General features: G+C 39.7%; 1 protein-coding gene across 1 annotated transcript in view; it reads right to left on the reverse strand.

Annotated features, from left to right (window-relative positions):
• LOC105544216 (E3 ubiquitin-protein ligase NEDD4-like) overlaps window positions 1–16,705 on the reverse strand; it is an 88,134-nt gene extending 71,429 nt beyond the window's left edge. The window contains exon 1 of the mRNA XM_011986576.1: window positions 16,652–16,705. Within this exon, the coding sequence (XP_011841966.1) occupies window positions 16,652–16,696 (45 nt within the window). The 5' untranslated portion in view covers window positions 16,697–16,705. The remainder of the gene's footprint in view (window positions 1–16,651) is intronic.
• Between the last annotated feature and the right edge of the window lie 156 nt (window positions 16,706–16,861).

Consider the following 16,861-nt stretch of genomic DNA (forward strand, 5'->3'; position numbering starts at 1 on the left):
TTCTCCTTCCTCAGCCTCCCGAGTAGCTGGGACTACAGGTGTGCGCCACCACACCCGGGTAATTTTTGTAATTTTAGTAGAGTCAGGGTTTCACCATGTTAGCCAGGCTGGTCTCGAACTCCTGACCTCCGACAATCTACCCGCCTCGGCCTCCCAAAGTGCTGGGATTGCAGGCGTATGCCACTGTGCCCAGCCGCCCACTTTTACCACTATTATTGAATATAGTACTGGTAGTCCTAGAGAAATCAGATAAGAGAAAGAAAGGGAAGCTAAATTAGGAAGACATCAAATTGTTCTTATTTGAGGATGATATGAACTTATATTTGGAAAACCTGAAGACTCCACCCAAAAGCTATTAGAACTGATAAACACATTCGGTAAAGTTGCAGGATACAAAATCAATATACGAAAAATCAGTATCATTTATTTTTATTTAAGAAACAAGGTATTAAATTAGTAGCATTTTTATATGACAACAGTGAACAATCTGAAAAAGAAATCAAGAATGGAATCCCATTTACAGTCACTGTAAATAAAATTAAATACTTAGGAATAAACTTAACCAAAGAAGTGAGAGATCTCTACATTGAAAACTATAAAACACAAATGAAAGAAATAGAAGACAACACCAAAAAAAAAAAAAAAAGGGAAAAATATTCCATGTTCATGGATTGGAACAATCAATATTGTTAAAATGTCCATACTACCCAAAGCAATCTACAGATTAAATGCAATTCCTATCACAATACCAATGACATACTTCACAGAAATGGAAAAAAACATCCTAAAATATATGGAATCACAAAAGATCCAGAATAGCCAAAGTCATCCTGAGCAAAAAGAACAAAATGGAGTCAAATTAATTACTGGACTTCAAATTATACTACAGAGTTATAGTATCCAACACAACAAGGTACTGGCATAAAAACAGACATACAAACCAATGGAACAGAATAGAGAACCCAGAAGTGAATCTATACATCTATAGTGAACTCCTTTTTGACAAAGGTGCCATGAACACACAACGGGGAAAGGACAGTCTCTTCAATAAATTATGGTGCTGGGACAACTGGATATCCCTATGTAGAAGAATCAAACTAGACCCCTATCTCTCGTCATATAGAAAAATCAAATCAAAACATTGAGGAAACTCTCCAGAACACTGGTCTAGGCAAAAATCTCTTGAGTAATACTCAAAAGCACAGGCAACCAAAGCATAAATGGACAAATTGGATCACATCAACTTAAAAAGCTCCTGTAGAGCAAAGGAAACAATCAACAAAGTGAAGAAACAACCCACAGAATGGGAGAAAATATTTGCAAACTATCCAACAAGAGACTAATCACCAGAAAATATATGAAACTCAAACAACTCAATAGGAAAAACTCCAATAATCTGATTTTAAAATGGGCAGAAGATCTGAATAGATATTTCTCAAAAGAAGACATACAAATGGAAAACAAGTATTTGGAAAGGTGTTCAACATTGCTGATCATCAGTGAAGTGCAAATCAAAACTACAATGAGATATCATCTTACCCCAGTTAAAATGGCTCTTATCCAAAAGATGAGCAATAACAAGTGCTGGCAAGAATGTGGCAAAAGGGTTACCCTTATACTCTGTTGATGAGAATGTAGATTAGTAAAACCACTATGGAGAACACTATGGTGTTTCCTCAAAACACTAAAAATAGAACTATCATATGGTCCAGCAATCCCACTGCTATATACCCAAAGGAAATGAAACCAGTACATTGAAGAGATGTCTGCACTCCCATGTGTATTGCAGCAGATCTGGAATCAGCCTGTATTCATCAACAGAGGAAAGAATAAAGAGAATGTGGTACATAACACTCACTGCTGTCCTATTCGGCCATAAAAAAGAATGAGATTCCATGATTTGCAACAACACAGAACTGGAATACATTAAGTGAAATGAGCCAGGGAGACAAAAACAAACTTTGTATGTTCTCACGCATTTGTAAGAAGGGTAGTAGGACCTGGGGGAAGTGGATGGTTAACGAGTACAAAAATATAATTAGATACAATGAATAAGAGCTAGTATTTGATAGCACAATAGGGCAACTACAGTCAGCAATAATTTGTTGTATATTTTAGAATAACAGAATAATTAGAATGTTTGTAACACAAAGAAATGATGAATGCTTTAAGTAATAGATAACTCATTTACCTTGATGTGGTTATTATACATAGAATGTCTGTATCAAAATATCTCATGTACCCCATCAACATATATACCTACTATGAGCCCACAAAATTTAAGTATTTTTTAAAATTTTGAAAGATTAACAAATATGAAGTATTATAGCACAAGAGATAGCAAATTAATTGATTCTATTCTAAAATTATTTCATTGGCAAGTAGTAGCTTGTATGTCTTTCTCAGAAGAGGTCTGAGTAGGAGAAAATATACATATCATAGATTATTTATTTTAACCTTCTTCCTTCTAAAGGTTTACAAACACCCCTGTTCCAGGAGGTCTCACTAAATAAGACAGTCATGCTGAAGAATGATATTTCAGCCAGTGATGGACAGCATATATGATGGTGGTCCCATACAATACCACATTTTTACTTTACCTTTTCTATGTTTAGATATGTTTAGGCACATAATATTTACATTGTATTACTACTACATACAGTATTCAGTACAGTTATCATGCTGTAAAGGTTTGTAGACTAGGAAGAATAGGCTATATCACACAGCCTCAGTGTGTAGTAGGCTATACTTTCTACATTTATGTGACTACACTCTATGACATTTGCACAATGATGAAACTGCCTAATGACACATTTCTCAGAATGTATCTGTGTTGTTAAGCAATGCATGACTGTAAATTAAATATTCAACTAATTCCAAAACCCATATGGTAAATTAACACAACATAAAAAAAAACCTCTGACTGGAGATGCTAGAAAAAAATAACTTTCTTCCATCACCAAATAAAATTAAATATATAGCTGATCTTGCAAGAAAGAAGGGAAATCCTCAGGTATCAGAAATAAAGATGGAATTGAAAACCAGAGAGGAAAACATGTAAGCTGAAATTTCAGTTTTCTGAGGGGAAGGATTCCCAAAAATCGGAGACACTTACAGATTACCCTTTTTTTCTGGAAGGTCAATGAATAAATAGGCCAACTGAAATATTCCATTGGCCCTGATGGTCAAATTCTCACTATACCAGTTTACTGGGAAGTAACCAGACTACATTACATAGGTAGGAATCTCCAAAACTGGATCCTCCCGATTAAAAATCTCTTCTGTCATGACTTAACTAACAAGTACCATTTCTCTCAAGTGGTAAGGTAAAATTGAAGTGACAACAGCAAATAATGTTACTTATCTTATTTTTTCTAAGTTCAGGTAGCAGTTATAATTTACATGACCATAACTGAGAAAAGAGACTATCATATATCTCTAAAAAGTTAATCCATATTTGTGGAACTTCTGATATTAAAAACCATCCATGTTAGCCTTTACTGAAACACTCCCCAGCCTCATGGGGAAAATGTAACAAGCATTAATCAAAAACAATTCCAGGGGAATTATAAATAACACAGCTGTCCCAGATACATTTAACTTTTAACCTTTCTCCTTGCATTTCCCACCACAAAAAACAGAACTAGTTATTTTCAATGCTAAGATTAATTGATAAGCTATACTGATTAAAAATTTCTCTCAAAATGAAGTGCCATTTATTTTAATATTTGCATTGATTTTAACTTCATTTTATAATTTTATGCTAGAGAATTGTCTTTTCTATCACTTTCATGTGTTGACATTATAATCTCTCACATGTTTGAAAAGGAGGGAAAGCAGCATAAATGTTGCAACTAGAGAAAAACCTCTTCAATAATTTTAGAATTCTGATACTGAGTACTATTAACAGAAATCTGGATAGTACTTAAATAAATAAAAAAAGGAACAAAAGTTAAACACTCTTTCCGTAATCAAAACAGGGACAAAATTATACCAGACCAAGGCTCTTCACTAAAGCTTGAACCTTCCCTTTTCCACTCATGAGTAAAGAGAACTTTATTGTTTTTCGAAAATAAAATAGAAAGTTGCAAATTATAGGCAAAGAGATGTGCCCTTTTTGAATGACAAGGAGAAACAAATTGGTAATGTGATGTAATGTGTTATCTATGCAGGCAGCGTTAATTAACAGGTAGCTTCCTAGGGTTGAGATTTTCTCCACAATTCATGAAGACATCTACTAACTGCTCTTCAATTTCCTGACAATGCAAAAAACAAACAAAACAAAAAACAAGAACAGGAAATGCAGGGCTGTATGTCTTTCCATTTCTCACAAGTCTTGAGAGATTTTCTTTTGTTATTCTTCATCTTTCTCTCATTCCTCTGTTGTGACCCACCCTCATAAGTCTATTTTTGAAAATATATATATACTCCATTTTTACTTATCTCTGAGTTATTATACAAGCTGGATTCCCTTACTACTTCACTATTAAAACCCTATATCATCTGGGCAGAATCCTTTGAAGCCATTAAAAAAGTAATGATTATAACAGAATAATTATATTAATTGAAAAAATAAGAATGCTGAAATTTATTATATGACAACTGTAAAAGTACACACAGAAAGATTAGAAGGAAATATGCAAAAGTAAAAATAGCTATTAAAGTAATAAGGTCATGAAAGTTTTTACTTCTTAAACATTTTGTAAATTTTACATTCTATTTTTTTCTTTAAAGAAAGTTCTGCCCTTTCTTCAAAGCCCAAATGCCATCTTTTCTAAAAGTCTTACATGGAATTAATCTTCTCATTGTCAGAGGCTCATTTATGTAGCGTTTATCACACATTATCTCGTATCTCAGGCATAAACTTTATGCCTTTCTCCACTTTTAAAGCTGAGATTTAGGAAACTTTCTTTTCATTAACTTTTTATAATTATTATTATTTTTTTGAGATGGAGTCTCACTTTGTCACCCAGATTGGAGTGCAGTGGCGCGATCTCGGATCACTGCAACCTCTGCCTTCCGGGCTCAAGCGTTTCTCCTGCCTCTGCCTCTTGAGTAGCTAGGATTACAGGGGCGCACCACTATGCCCGGCTAATTTTTGTATTTTTAGTTTCGCCACGTTGGCCAGGCTGGTCTTGAACGCCCGACCTCAGGCGATCTGCCTGCCTCTGGCCTCCCACAGTGCTGGGATTACAGGCGTGTGTCACTGCACCCGGCCATATTTTCATTAACTTTATACCCTCTGAAATCAGCAGAATACTTGGCACACAGTAGGGGCTGACAAATTCTGGATTAACAAGAAACCTTTCTAAAGTAGCTGAAAATAGGAGTAAGACACCTTATTAAAAGCAGGGAAAAGTTTGCCTAATGAGACCCCAGCCTCATCCCCCCAACTTGTGTCTGGGAACAGAGGCTGCCAGACCTGCATCCACCAAACAGAAGATTCCTCTCTGAGGAAACTGGGTGAGCCAAGGGAAAAAAAATGCTACAAATCGTGACATATGAGAGTCCCACAATGAAATGGTAGGTTCAGATCATTCTACTGTGACAGGCTCCAGTCAACAGTACCTGCTCCTCGTACAGAGGATGTAAGCCACCAAATAAGGAATAAATTTGGAAAGAAGAAAACAAGAAATTAAAGAAACAGTGCATTCAACACAGAAAAGAGATCAAGTGAATTCTCACAAAGATGGCAAATGGAAGCCCACAGATGATGGCTACGCAACAGGTGTAGAGAACAAGCAGTCCAGATGGAATGCAACACAGCAAGAGGCTGTCTTCAACAAGAACAAGGAAAAGAAAATGGCTAGCATTCATTTTTTAGTGTGTGTGTAGGGGTGTGTGTGTGTGTGTGTATATATATATATATAACATTTTTACTGCACTGAGTGGTTTTAAAGCTCTGTCCAACAGCTTATAATTACATCTGCGACAGACATATGAAAAACTAAACCAAACAAAAATGTGAAATAAATAATTATAAACATAGTATAGTGATTCAGATGTGAATAGTACTGTATTTAAATAGGGTAATAAGGTAAACACAAAATATTCAACAAAAAAATTGCTAGGGAGGGATGCATATTTTTTCCTTCTTTTTTTTTTTTTTTTAGACGGAGTCTTACTCTATCGCCCAGGCTGGAGTGCAGTGGTATGATCTCAGCTCACTGCAACCTCTGCCTCCCAGGTTCAAGCGATTCTCCTGCCTCAGCCTCCTGAGTAGCTGAGACTACAGGTGCCTGCCACCACACCCAGTTAACTTTTGTATTTTTAGTAGAGACATATGTGGGATTCTCATGTCACCACCACGTTGGCCAGGCTGGTCTGGAACTCCTGACTTCAGGTGATCCACCGCCTCAGCCTCCCAAAGTGCTGGGATTACAGGTGTAAGCCACCATGCCCGGCCTCCTTTTTTTTTCTCTTGAGCAACATGCTACATCACTTATGGCAACCATATTTTCCAAACGAAAAACTGGAACCTATAGATTGACACCAGTTTTCTTCCTCTGGTATGTAAATTCATTTGAAACAGTCTATAAAAATATAAATGGAAGATCACCCATACTGAGAAATAAAATCAATTAGAAGTGTCCTTGTAAAGCTGGAGTCTATGATACCCAAATGTATGAGTCAAAATTCTTCAAGAGTTTTTGACAGTAATAGCCACAATAAAGAAGAAATATCCAGAATCCTTCGATTTAGGAGCAAGCAGTAGTTCTCAAAGTGGATTCCATGGACTGGCAGTATGAACATAACATGGAAATTTGTTACATATGCAAATGTTGAGGCCCGAACCTACTGAATCACACACTGTGGGGTAGTCTGTATTTTAACAAACTCTTCAGATGATTCAGATGGACACTAAAGTTGACAACCACAGGTAGAGAACATGGGGGTAGGAAAGGAAACTGCTGTCGTTAATGTGGTTATGGAAGTATTCCTCATTTAGAATACTGGACTTTATTCAATCAATACTATATAATTTCTAAGAAAGAACAACTCATCACTTTACATCTTATCACTACTTTTAAGTGTGATAGCACCGTATCTGTTTATTTATACACAAAGTATCACTGGAAGGATACACATGGAGCTGATAACCTGTAGGTTACTAGAGAAGGCTGGGAGACATGAGTAGGAGGAAGGCTTTGGCTGAAACTTCAAATGCTGCTGAAAGAATGTGCCGCAACTAGAACTTTCACATATTACCAATGGGAGATTAAAATGGTACAATCGCGTTGGGAGACTGTTGGGCAGTTTCTTATAAAGTTAAAGACATAAATCCTATGACCCAGAAATTCCATTCCTAGGTATTTACACAAGAGAAATAAAAATATACTTTTATGAAAAGATTTGTAGATGAATGTTCACCATAGGTTTATTCATAATAGCCCAAAGCTAGAAACAATCAGTGTGTCCATCAAAGGAGAATGGCTATATTCATACAATGAAATACTATTAAGCAAGAAAAAGAATGAGCTATTGATACAAACAACCACATGGATGACTCTCAAAATAAAGAATCAAGACACAAAAGAGTACATAATGTGCATTCCATTTACATAAAGTTTCAGAACAGGCAAAAGTAATCCATGGTGACAAAAGGTTGCCTATAGAGAGTAGAGGGGTAGAATTGACTGGAAGAGGGCCCAAGGGAGCATTCTGGAATGATGGCAATATTCTATATCATAATTGGGTCATTGGCTCTACATGTTGAAAATCATCAAACTGTACATTTATGATCTGTGCATTTCACTCTTTGTAAATTTTACTCTTCTCCACGCCCATTCCATAAAAGAAGGCAAAATCTATACATTTTCAGACAAAAACAAAAACTGAGAAAGTTCAATTCCAACAGTCAGTCAGTAAAAGATATTCTAGGGCCGGGTGCGGTGGCTCACACCTGTAATCCCAGCACTCTGGGAGGCCAAGGCGGGTGGATCACCTGAGGTCAGGAGTTTGAGACTAGCCTGGCCAACATGGTGAAATCCCGTCTCTGGTAAAAATATAAAAATTAGCAAGGCATGGTGGCAGGCGCCTGTAATTCCAGCTACTCTGGAGGCAGAGCGGGGAGAATAGCTTGAACCCGGGAGGTGGAGGTTGCAGTGAGCTGAGATTGCACCACTGCACTCCAGCCTGGGTGACCAGAGTGAAACTCCATCTTCAAAAAAAAAAAGAAAATAGAAATTCTAGATGATGTACTTTAGGCAGAAAACGTGATCCCAGATGGAAAGGTGAAGCAGCAAGAATAAAGAAATAACTAGCAAACAAATGTTAAGCATATGAGGAACAAATATTAACTATGAAAAATAATGTTAATGATGATGACAATGGGGGTGTGTGTGTCTGTGTGCGCATTTGATTTCCATTCCACTTTGTATCCGATTCCAAATCCTTAACGTGGCATGCCAGGCCTTGCCTGATCAGGCTGTCCTCTCCAGCCTCATCTGCTGACATTGTCCCTCTTGTTTTAGCACTCCAGCCTTCATGTTCGTCTCCATCCCATCTTTTGCACATGTGGTTCTATTTACTCGGAAAGCTTTTTGCCCTACTCTTCATCTGCTAACTGCTATTCATCCTTAGTTTCAATTTCCCTGATATTTTCTCCCTTCTCCACACCATACAAAATTAATTAATTTTTAGATATACTTTTTTTTTTGTGGCAGTCTTGCTCTGTTGCCCAGGCTAGAGTGCGGTGGCATAATCTCAGTTCACTGCAACCCCCACCTCCTGGGTTCAAGCAGTTTTCCTGCCTCAGTCTCTCAAGTAGCTGAGACTACAGGCATACGCCACCATGCCTGGCTAATTTTTGTATTTTTAGTAGAGACAGGGTTTCACCATGCTAGCCAGGCCGGTCTCGAACTCCTGACCTCAGGTGATCCACCCGCATCAGCCTCCCAAAGTGCTGGGATTACAGGCGTGGGCCAGTACACCCAGCCTGTTATATATAATTTCATCTTACACTATTTTCCTTAATAACACTTATAAAACATTGACGTGTGATAATTTATTTAATGTTTCTCTCTCCCTCTTGGCTATAAAGTTGGTAAAGTCTATTGTATATCATTATACCTCATGCCTTGACCTACATGCCTGATACATAGTGTTCATCAAATATTTGTTAAGCAAATACAGAAATCAAGTACTTCAGAGGTCCATCTATAGGCTTTACCAAGAAAAGACAGAAGATGTGGAAATGAGAGCATAACAATTACAAGTTAATTTTGCACACATTCCATTCACATTCATCATCTTCCTGAGAAAAAGTCTCTTCTTTTAAATTATTTTGTGTATTAGTAGCAAGAAAGTGGAAGGACCAAGGGTTTGTTATGAAAGAGATCTGTGTTTCAATCCCGCTACCTACTGGGAGAAGGTTCTTGAAGAAAGCAGAATCTCATATTCCCTATCTCTAAAATGGGGGTAATACTTCCTACTTTTGCAATAATGTTGTGATGATTACAGCTAAAGTATGAAAAAATCTAACCTGGTGCCTGGCATATAGTGCATATGCAGTTAAAGGCAGCTGTTATTTATTTAGGTTGACTCTTTCTCCCATAGGAGAATACTTTCACTAAAGCATCTTTATTCACGGCCATGATTGTTCATATTACTCTCTTTATTGCCCCAACATGTCTCACATGAGTCGAAGCCAGACATCTGAGTCCAGCCATGAGTTATAACAATGGGCTACAGACATATTTACTTAACTTTCAGAAAAGTCTTATCAAAATGCTTTTTGCTTATGCTATGCCTTTCTCCCTGCATTTATCTCCAGATTTCTCCTACCTGCTCCCCATTCATTTATCCTCTTAAAACTTTGATACGATTGGCAAGGAGGCCAGAAGAAACAGAAGTTGTAAAGGAGTAACATCAATTGCCACAGAATTCAGCAGAACAACGGGTTTAGCAATTCAAATTAGCAATCTGACTTAAAGATTCAGCGCTAGAGTAGATAACCATGATAGACTGAGAAGCAGTTGTGTTCAACTGGTTCCGGCATGTCTCCAAACGCTGTAGAGTATTTCTGAGACAGCAAGGGGATGGGGAGAATCAGCAGACTTAAATACTCTGCTCTGACTGATGTGAAATAATTATGCAAGATTCACCAAGTAAGTAACAGGGCCAGAATTCCAACCCAAAAGAATCCCATTTTCTATACCCCTGCTCACCCTAAATGACTTATTTACAAGGTCTCTTCCAACTCAAAGATTGTATTCCTATGTGATATATGAATTCCTAATTACCTATAAAAGAAATTATAGTTCCTTCTCCTCTTCTGTTACTGGTGCAGAGCAGTCAACCACAAGCCACTACAGAAAACGTCTGTGGGGTGAGGGGGAATTTCACAGAGGTGCATGGTTGGCATGCTCGCCAGCATGGGGCACTGAGCGGAGGAGGGAGGTGCCATACCGAGATGTACCAGAAGGGTGCCCACTGGCAAGGGTACTGAGGAGGGGAGGAGAGCGTTGCATAAGGATGTTGTATAGAGAATAGCAATATTCCCACTGGCATCCAAGGATGTGAAGAGCTGAAGTGGCAGAGGAGAAATCTGCGTGGTCAGGAAGTTAGTTACACTGAACACATAATTAAACGAACAAATAACTATATTAAGGATAATAAAAGTCAAAGTTTGTCACTGTTAGAAAAGGTACTTATGGCTATAAGGGAACTCAGGTGTTAGATTTGAATTGGAAAAAATCAGTATGAATTCATGATTCTTAAGTATATGTATTAACAGATTGATATAGAAATAGCTATAGATCTTTGTGTATACTTATGTGTGTATAGTACACATACACACACAAACACACATGCATATGCTTCTGAACTCTGTTCACTGAGATGGCCCAAGAGTATATCCCAGTAACAATGAGCACACCAAGCACCCAAATTGTAGCATGTAAAAACCACTTTATACTAAATAGGACCAGCGCTCCTAGGAAAATGGCTGACTGCAGATAGCTGAGCCAAGCAAAATACAAGAGAAGCCTGGAACAACTTCTGCCAGAAAGTGTTCAAAGAATGATGGGGACTTGTTACAAAGACCTAGGAACCTCCTTGAAAGGGCTGCCACTGGACAAACTGGGACAGTATGAGCAATAAAATATTTAATGACAGTAAGTGATTACAACCTCTTGAATAAAGTGGGATTTTACAAGTCTATGCTGATAAAAACAAATGACAGGAAAAGGAAAGCTCTTCTTACACAGAACGCTAACTAATAGAGATGGAAATAAAACAAAACAGTGGTGTTTGGTTCAGACAGAATTCATCAATGGATGCTAAAACTGAGGATGAAGACTTGATGAGAAATAGGATACTGGCATAATCTTACAATATATCCCCCGAAAATACTATCAATTATAAAGAGAAAAAGGGTGACATTACAGAGAATAAACCTGGCAGACACCAAGGTGACCAAGTGATTAAGGTTATTACTAACAGTGTTGGGACAAGTCAGCATCATGTGTCCCCTGGTGTGATGCATGGGAAGAACACAGCATCATTTCTGTCATTCCTGCCAAGAGAGTGTGACCTGAACATGGTCATCAAGAAAAACGAAACAAACTCAAAATGAGAAACATCATAGAATGTAAGGCCTGTCCTTCTTAAAATTGTCTGGGGTAAGAAAAACTGAGGAAATGTTACAGATTAAAAGAGACTGCAAAGACATGCCAAGTAAATGCAATATATGTTCCTAGATAGGTTCTTAGACCAGAAAAGGAAAGAGAGAAATTATTAGAACATTTATCAAAATGTGGATGGTATCTGTGGATTGAATGGCATTGTTGTATCAGTGTCCATTTCTTAGCTTAGAGGGGTGTATGGTTATTATGCAGGAAAGTATTCTTGTTTTAGAAAAATACACACTAGAGTATCTAAAGATGATGGGGCATTGTGTTTGCTGCTTGCTCTCAAGTGGTTCAGAAAAAGATTAATGAAAATGGCAAAAAAAGGTGACGGAATAATTGCAGAGAAAAGGTTAACAGTTGCAGAATCTGCATGAGAAGGATACTGGAGCTCTTTGTGTTGTACTTTCAACATTTCTGATGGTTTAAAATACTTTCAAAATAGGATGGGCGTGGTGCCTCGACTGTAATCCCAGCACTTTGGGAGGCCGAGACAGGCGGATCATCTGAGGTCAGGAGTTCGAGACCAGCCTGGCCAACATGGTGAAACCCTGACTCTACTAAAAATACAAAAATTAGCTGGACGTGGTGGCACATGCCTGTAATCCCAGCTACCCAGGAGGCTGAGGCAGGAGAATTGCTAGAACCTGGGAGGCAGAGGGTACAGTGAGCTGAAATCATGCCATTGACTCCAGCCTGGGTGACAGAGCAAGACCCCGTCTCAAAAGTAAATAAATAAATTATTTTAAAATAAATTATTTTAAAAATACACTATATTTATTCACTTCTTTGGTCCTTGGGTCCATGAAAAATACTTTATAATGATCCCGGAATTAAAGAGTTGCAAAAAAGCACTAATGGCAAAAAAAAAAAAAAAAAAATACATGAAAGCTTGGGAGAGATTACTAATACAGCTGCTGCTTAAACTATGCTTCTCCTCCTTTGTGTGTAGTACATAAAGGTTTGGGAAGTTTGTTCCTAGACTGAGTGAGGGTCAGTTTCTGGTCAGCCTTACTGGGTCCAGAAGTATCAGAATATGCCCTTCTTAGTTACTCTGTTGCTGAGGCATTGTTGTGGCTGCTGCCACCAGGGGCATCTGCTATTCTGTATGTGCAAACTGCACTCTCCATACTGTCAGAGGAGACTCTAAACTCTTTCCTCTTTATTTCCTTCCTTCTTTTCTTTGCTTCAGTCAGGCTTTATTACAGGAAACAGAAATCATTCTCGATGTTTTAAGAAGAAGCTAATACAGGGGATTACATGCTTACAAAATCTTTGGAAGAGCTGGAAGAGTAGATGCTAGGCTGGACTTCTAGAGCAGGGGTCCCCAACCTTAGGAACTGGCCACACAGCAGGAGGTGAGTGGCAGGCCAGTGAGCAAAGCTTCATCTGTATTTACAGCCACTCCTCATCGATCACATTACCTCCTGAGCTCCGCTGCCTGTCAGATCAGCAGCAGCATTACAGTCTCATAGGAGCATGAACCCTACTGCGAACTGTCCATGCAAGGGATCTAGGTTGTGTGCCCCTTATAAGAATCTAATGCCTGATGATTTGTCACTGTCTCCCTGTCCCCCATTACCGTCACCCACACATGGGACCATCTAGTTGCAGGAAAACAAGCTCAGGGCTCCCACTGATTCTACATTATGGTGAGTTGTATAATTATTTTATTATATATTACAATGTACTAATAATAGAAGTGGAGTGCACAATACACGTAATGCGCTTGAATCATCCTGAAACCACTAGACCTCATCCCCGGTCCATGGAAAAGCTATCTTCCATGAAACTGGTCCCTGGTGCCAGAATTGTTGGGGACTGCAGTTCTTAGAAGATCAGAAACAGGGCAGAACCGACCCACTCAGGAAGCTACTATCTCTGCCCCAATCAGAAAGGTAGGTGATCAGGAGCCATCACCAGAACTGATGACTTCAAGAATACAACCAATCTTGATGTCTGGAAGCTACCGCTACCACTATTTCTGTGACTTCTTATCAATATGTACAAAGCAAGTTACCAGATACTGGAATACTTTTGCAGAAAAATTCGATGTTTACATGACTGTGCTTATCAGCAGAAAAAGCCAAAGAAACAAAACAATATGCTCCACCTCATTTCCACTCCCCAAATCTCAAGTAATTGCACTTAACTGGGGAGCCTATTTTGAATCCAGACCATTCATTTCAAGGGAGTGTGGGAAACAGTGTTTAGTTTTCCCACCTCCACATCACTGGGAGGTGCATGGGAAGGAAGTGGGAAGAGATGCTGAATTCCAGTCCCCGCATCTACCACACTGCTCCCCACTAAAGATCACTGCGTGTTATTCTCTATCGTTAATCTCAAGTGACTGTCAGAGCAAATCTGGTATAAATTATACTACACTTCCTCCTTGGTTTGTTGACACTTTAATGGCAAAATTCTGCACATGCAGCCAGGGCGATCTCTTACTATAAGCCACTTATATGTGGAAGAAGAGTTAAAACTCACTGAAAAGTGAGAGGTGTTATGATCTACATTTTAGCATGCTTCAGTGCTGATATACTCACACACTGTGACTCAGGGACTATTCACTACATACTGATTAAATTACAATTCTTTCACTATCTTCTATCCCATTTCAAATTATTTTTCTCCCTGTTTTAGTTTCAAATTTAAAATAAGGATCCTCTCCTTTTGTTGTAATGAAAAAGCACTTTACTTTTAATCAACAGCAGAGGGCTACCTATTCCCAGCCTAGTCCGTGAGTTTTAGAAGTGACAGAGTTGCAATGCTTTCTTCCTTTAACAAAAGGGGTGTATGTGTGTGGTGGGGGGAGGGTGGGAGTGTGGTTCCCATCCTTCTTTTACTTTTGTGATAGACCAGAAAATAAATGGCAAATGACAGTGAAGAGATGGTAACCTCCACAAGAAAAAAAGTGACTTTTATCTTTCCCTCAGTTAGCGGCTGACACTTTTTTCCCCTCTCTATCCCTGGTGCCTAGCACAATGCATGGTAGAGAGGAAACAGTAAATGAATTGAATGAATAATCCAATTACAATGGAAGAAGTGGAAAATTCTTCATCATCATGTCTCTTATCTTCCTATCTCACTCCCTTCCTCAATGTGGACAAAATAGACAGAGGGGGGATAGAAACAAATTAGAGTCATGGAATTGACAGCCAGAACTCCCAGAATGTGCATGGGATAGGCCCCATGCCATGAAACTTCCTAGATGTACAAATCCTTCAGCAAGGTCAGGAAATCCACATTTCAAAGGGTGGAGTTTCTGGCCTTTAGCCCCAGTTCCTTACAGACCACCCACTAACTGCCACAGTTAGTTTTATTTCAGCTGGGCAGAGGGGTAATGATTGAAAACAGAGAAATTCCTAAAGTAGATAATTAAAAACACTGATCGTGTACCAAGAGGGAGTAAACAGATGGTGAATGATACCTTTGGCACTATTTTCTCTAAGATCAACTGGCTCTGTTGGAAGGCGGTGAGATGAGAAATCTGCAATTAGCAGGGCCTACCTGTGAATATAGCAGGGAAAGAAAGTCCAAGGCCAGCCTGACTGGGTTGGACACCAGCTTGAAGTTATCTGCACTGGGCAGTCTATGTAACAAGCAGGGAAATCTGACTGATAAGAAAGCGATCACAAGTGAAGTGCTGTATTATCTTCTGATCTCCTCTACAGAATAAAGGGGCCATTAGCTAGAATGTTATCTTTAGCTATAACACATTGACTGTTGTTTCTGAGGGAACTATGAGCCGCCATCATTTGTCCATCATCACTTTGTTTCTCTTCTGGCAGCAATAACTAGGAAATTAAATTCTAATCACATCACGTAAGCATTCTCAAAATACCCTGAAATAACTTGCCTGCATTAACAAATTGCCCACCCTTTATAAACAAAGAACTCTCAAGAGAAGTGTAAAATGTTTGACGACACCAAGTTACTAAGAGGAGGAACTATGCAACTTAAGTCTTAAAATACTTCAAGCAGTATAAATTAGATTGATGAATTTTCAGTTAATTGGGTCTAATCTTGATAACAGGTACACGTGGCGCTTAGTCAGCCAAAAAGAAGGCAAAAAATTTGATTTTTTTCACTCGGAACCAGTCACTGTTAGACTATATAAAGCCTTTTCATCTCCCACTTATTTGCATTTTTGAGACAATCTCCAAGAACACACAGAAACCACATATCATTTACGACGGAACAACCTTTCCAAATGGTCTTACAATATTTTTAATAAGCATAGGCATAATCAGCATTAGTTATTTAGTTGAAAAGAGACAGCTTTGCCTTCTTCAAATCCCAGAGCTTAATCTAGTTTTCAAAGAGAACAGATATGGTAACTTCTTTATAAAGTATTTATACTTTTTTGGCTTTACTTTTTAACATCAACGATGACCGGTGAAAAAAAGCATGAACTTCTCACACTAGACACTTGTTGCTAAAGAAGAGGAGGAAAATTTGTGTTCCTGCTCTCCCACCCCTGTCTCTAGTTAGGGGATTAAAAAGGATTTCAGATAAAGAAGAAAAAACCAAACGAGCGAATGACAATTCACTTGGAACTCTCCAGACCCGAAGTCCGTAAAGTTAAGTCGGCCCGGCCTCCGCCAGAGCAAGCAAATCAACAGCAGGGATGCTGCGACCGTCTCCCCACGCCTGCGAGCTCCGCACACCCGGCGGGGGTGGCAGGAAAGGGCAGGCGCGGTGATGTGCGTCCCCCGCCGGCCGCCTAACCCCCTCCTCAACACTTCCTGAAGGAAACTGACAAGGAAGGCGGCGGCCGCTCCGGGAAGGGGCGGGTATGGACCCGACAAACTTGCTCGGTCCAGCGAGCCCCCAGCGCCCGCGCTCCCAGCCGCCCCCACAGTCCCCGCGGCGCCTCGCGCGCTCCCCGGGCTCGCGCCGAGGGAGGAGGGGCTGACAGCGGAGCCTCCGGTCGTGGCCGCCGCCACTACCTCCCCGTGTCCGGCTGCTGAATAACCCGAAGGGAAGCCCGCCCCGCAGCCCCGCGGTCCCCGCACCTCGTCCTCCAGGAGCCCGAACACCTCCACCGCGCAAGTTGCCATTTCCGAACGCTTCCAACAAACCGGACACGCTCGCCCCCGCCCAGGGCAGGCAACTGTGGAGGAGGAGGAGGAGGAGGAGAAGCGGGAGGAGGCGGGGAAGAGTTGGAGGAAGAGGAGGAGGCGCTCCCCCAGCGACAGCAGCGCCTCCCCCGGCGAGTGGGCGCT

This window comes from Mandrillus leucophaeus, unplaced genomic scaffold (genome assembly GCF_000951045.1).
Source record: "Mandrillus leucophaeus isolate KB7577 unplaced genomic scaffold, Mleu.le_1.0 Scaffold108, whole genome shotgun sequence".
NCBI classification, from domain to species: domain Eukaryota; kingdom Metazoa; phylum Chordata; class Mammalia; order Primates; family Cercopithecidae; genus Mandrillus; species Mandrillus leucophaeus.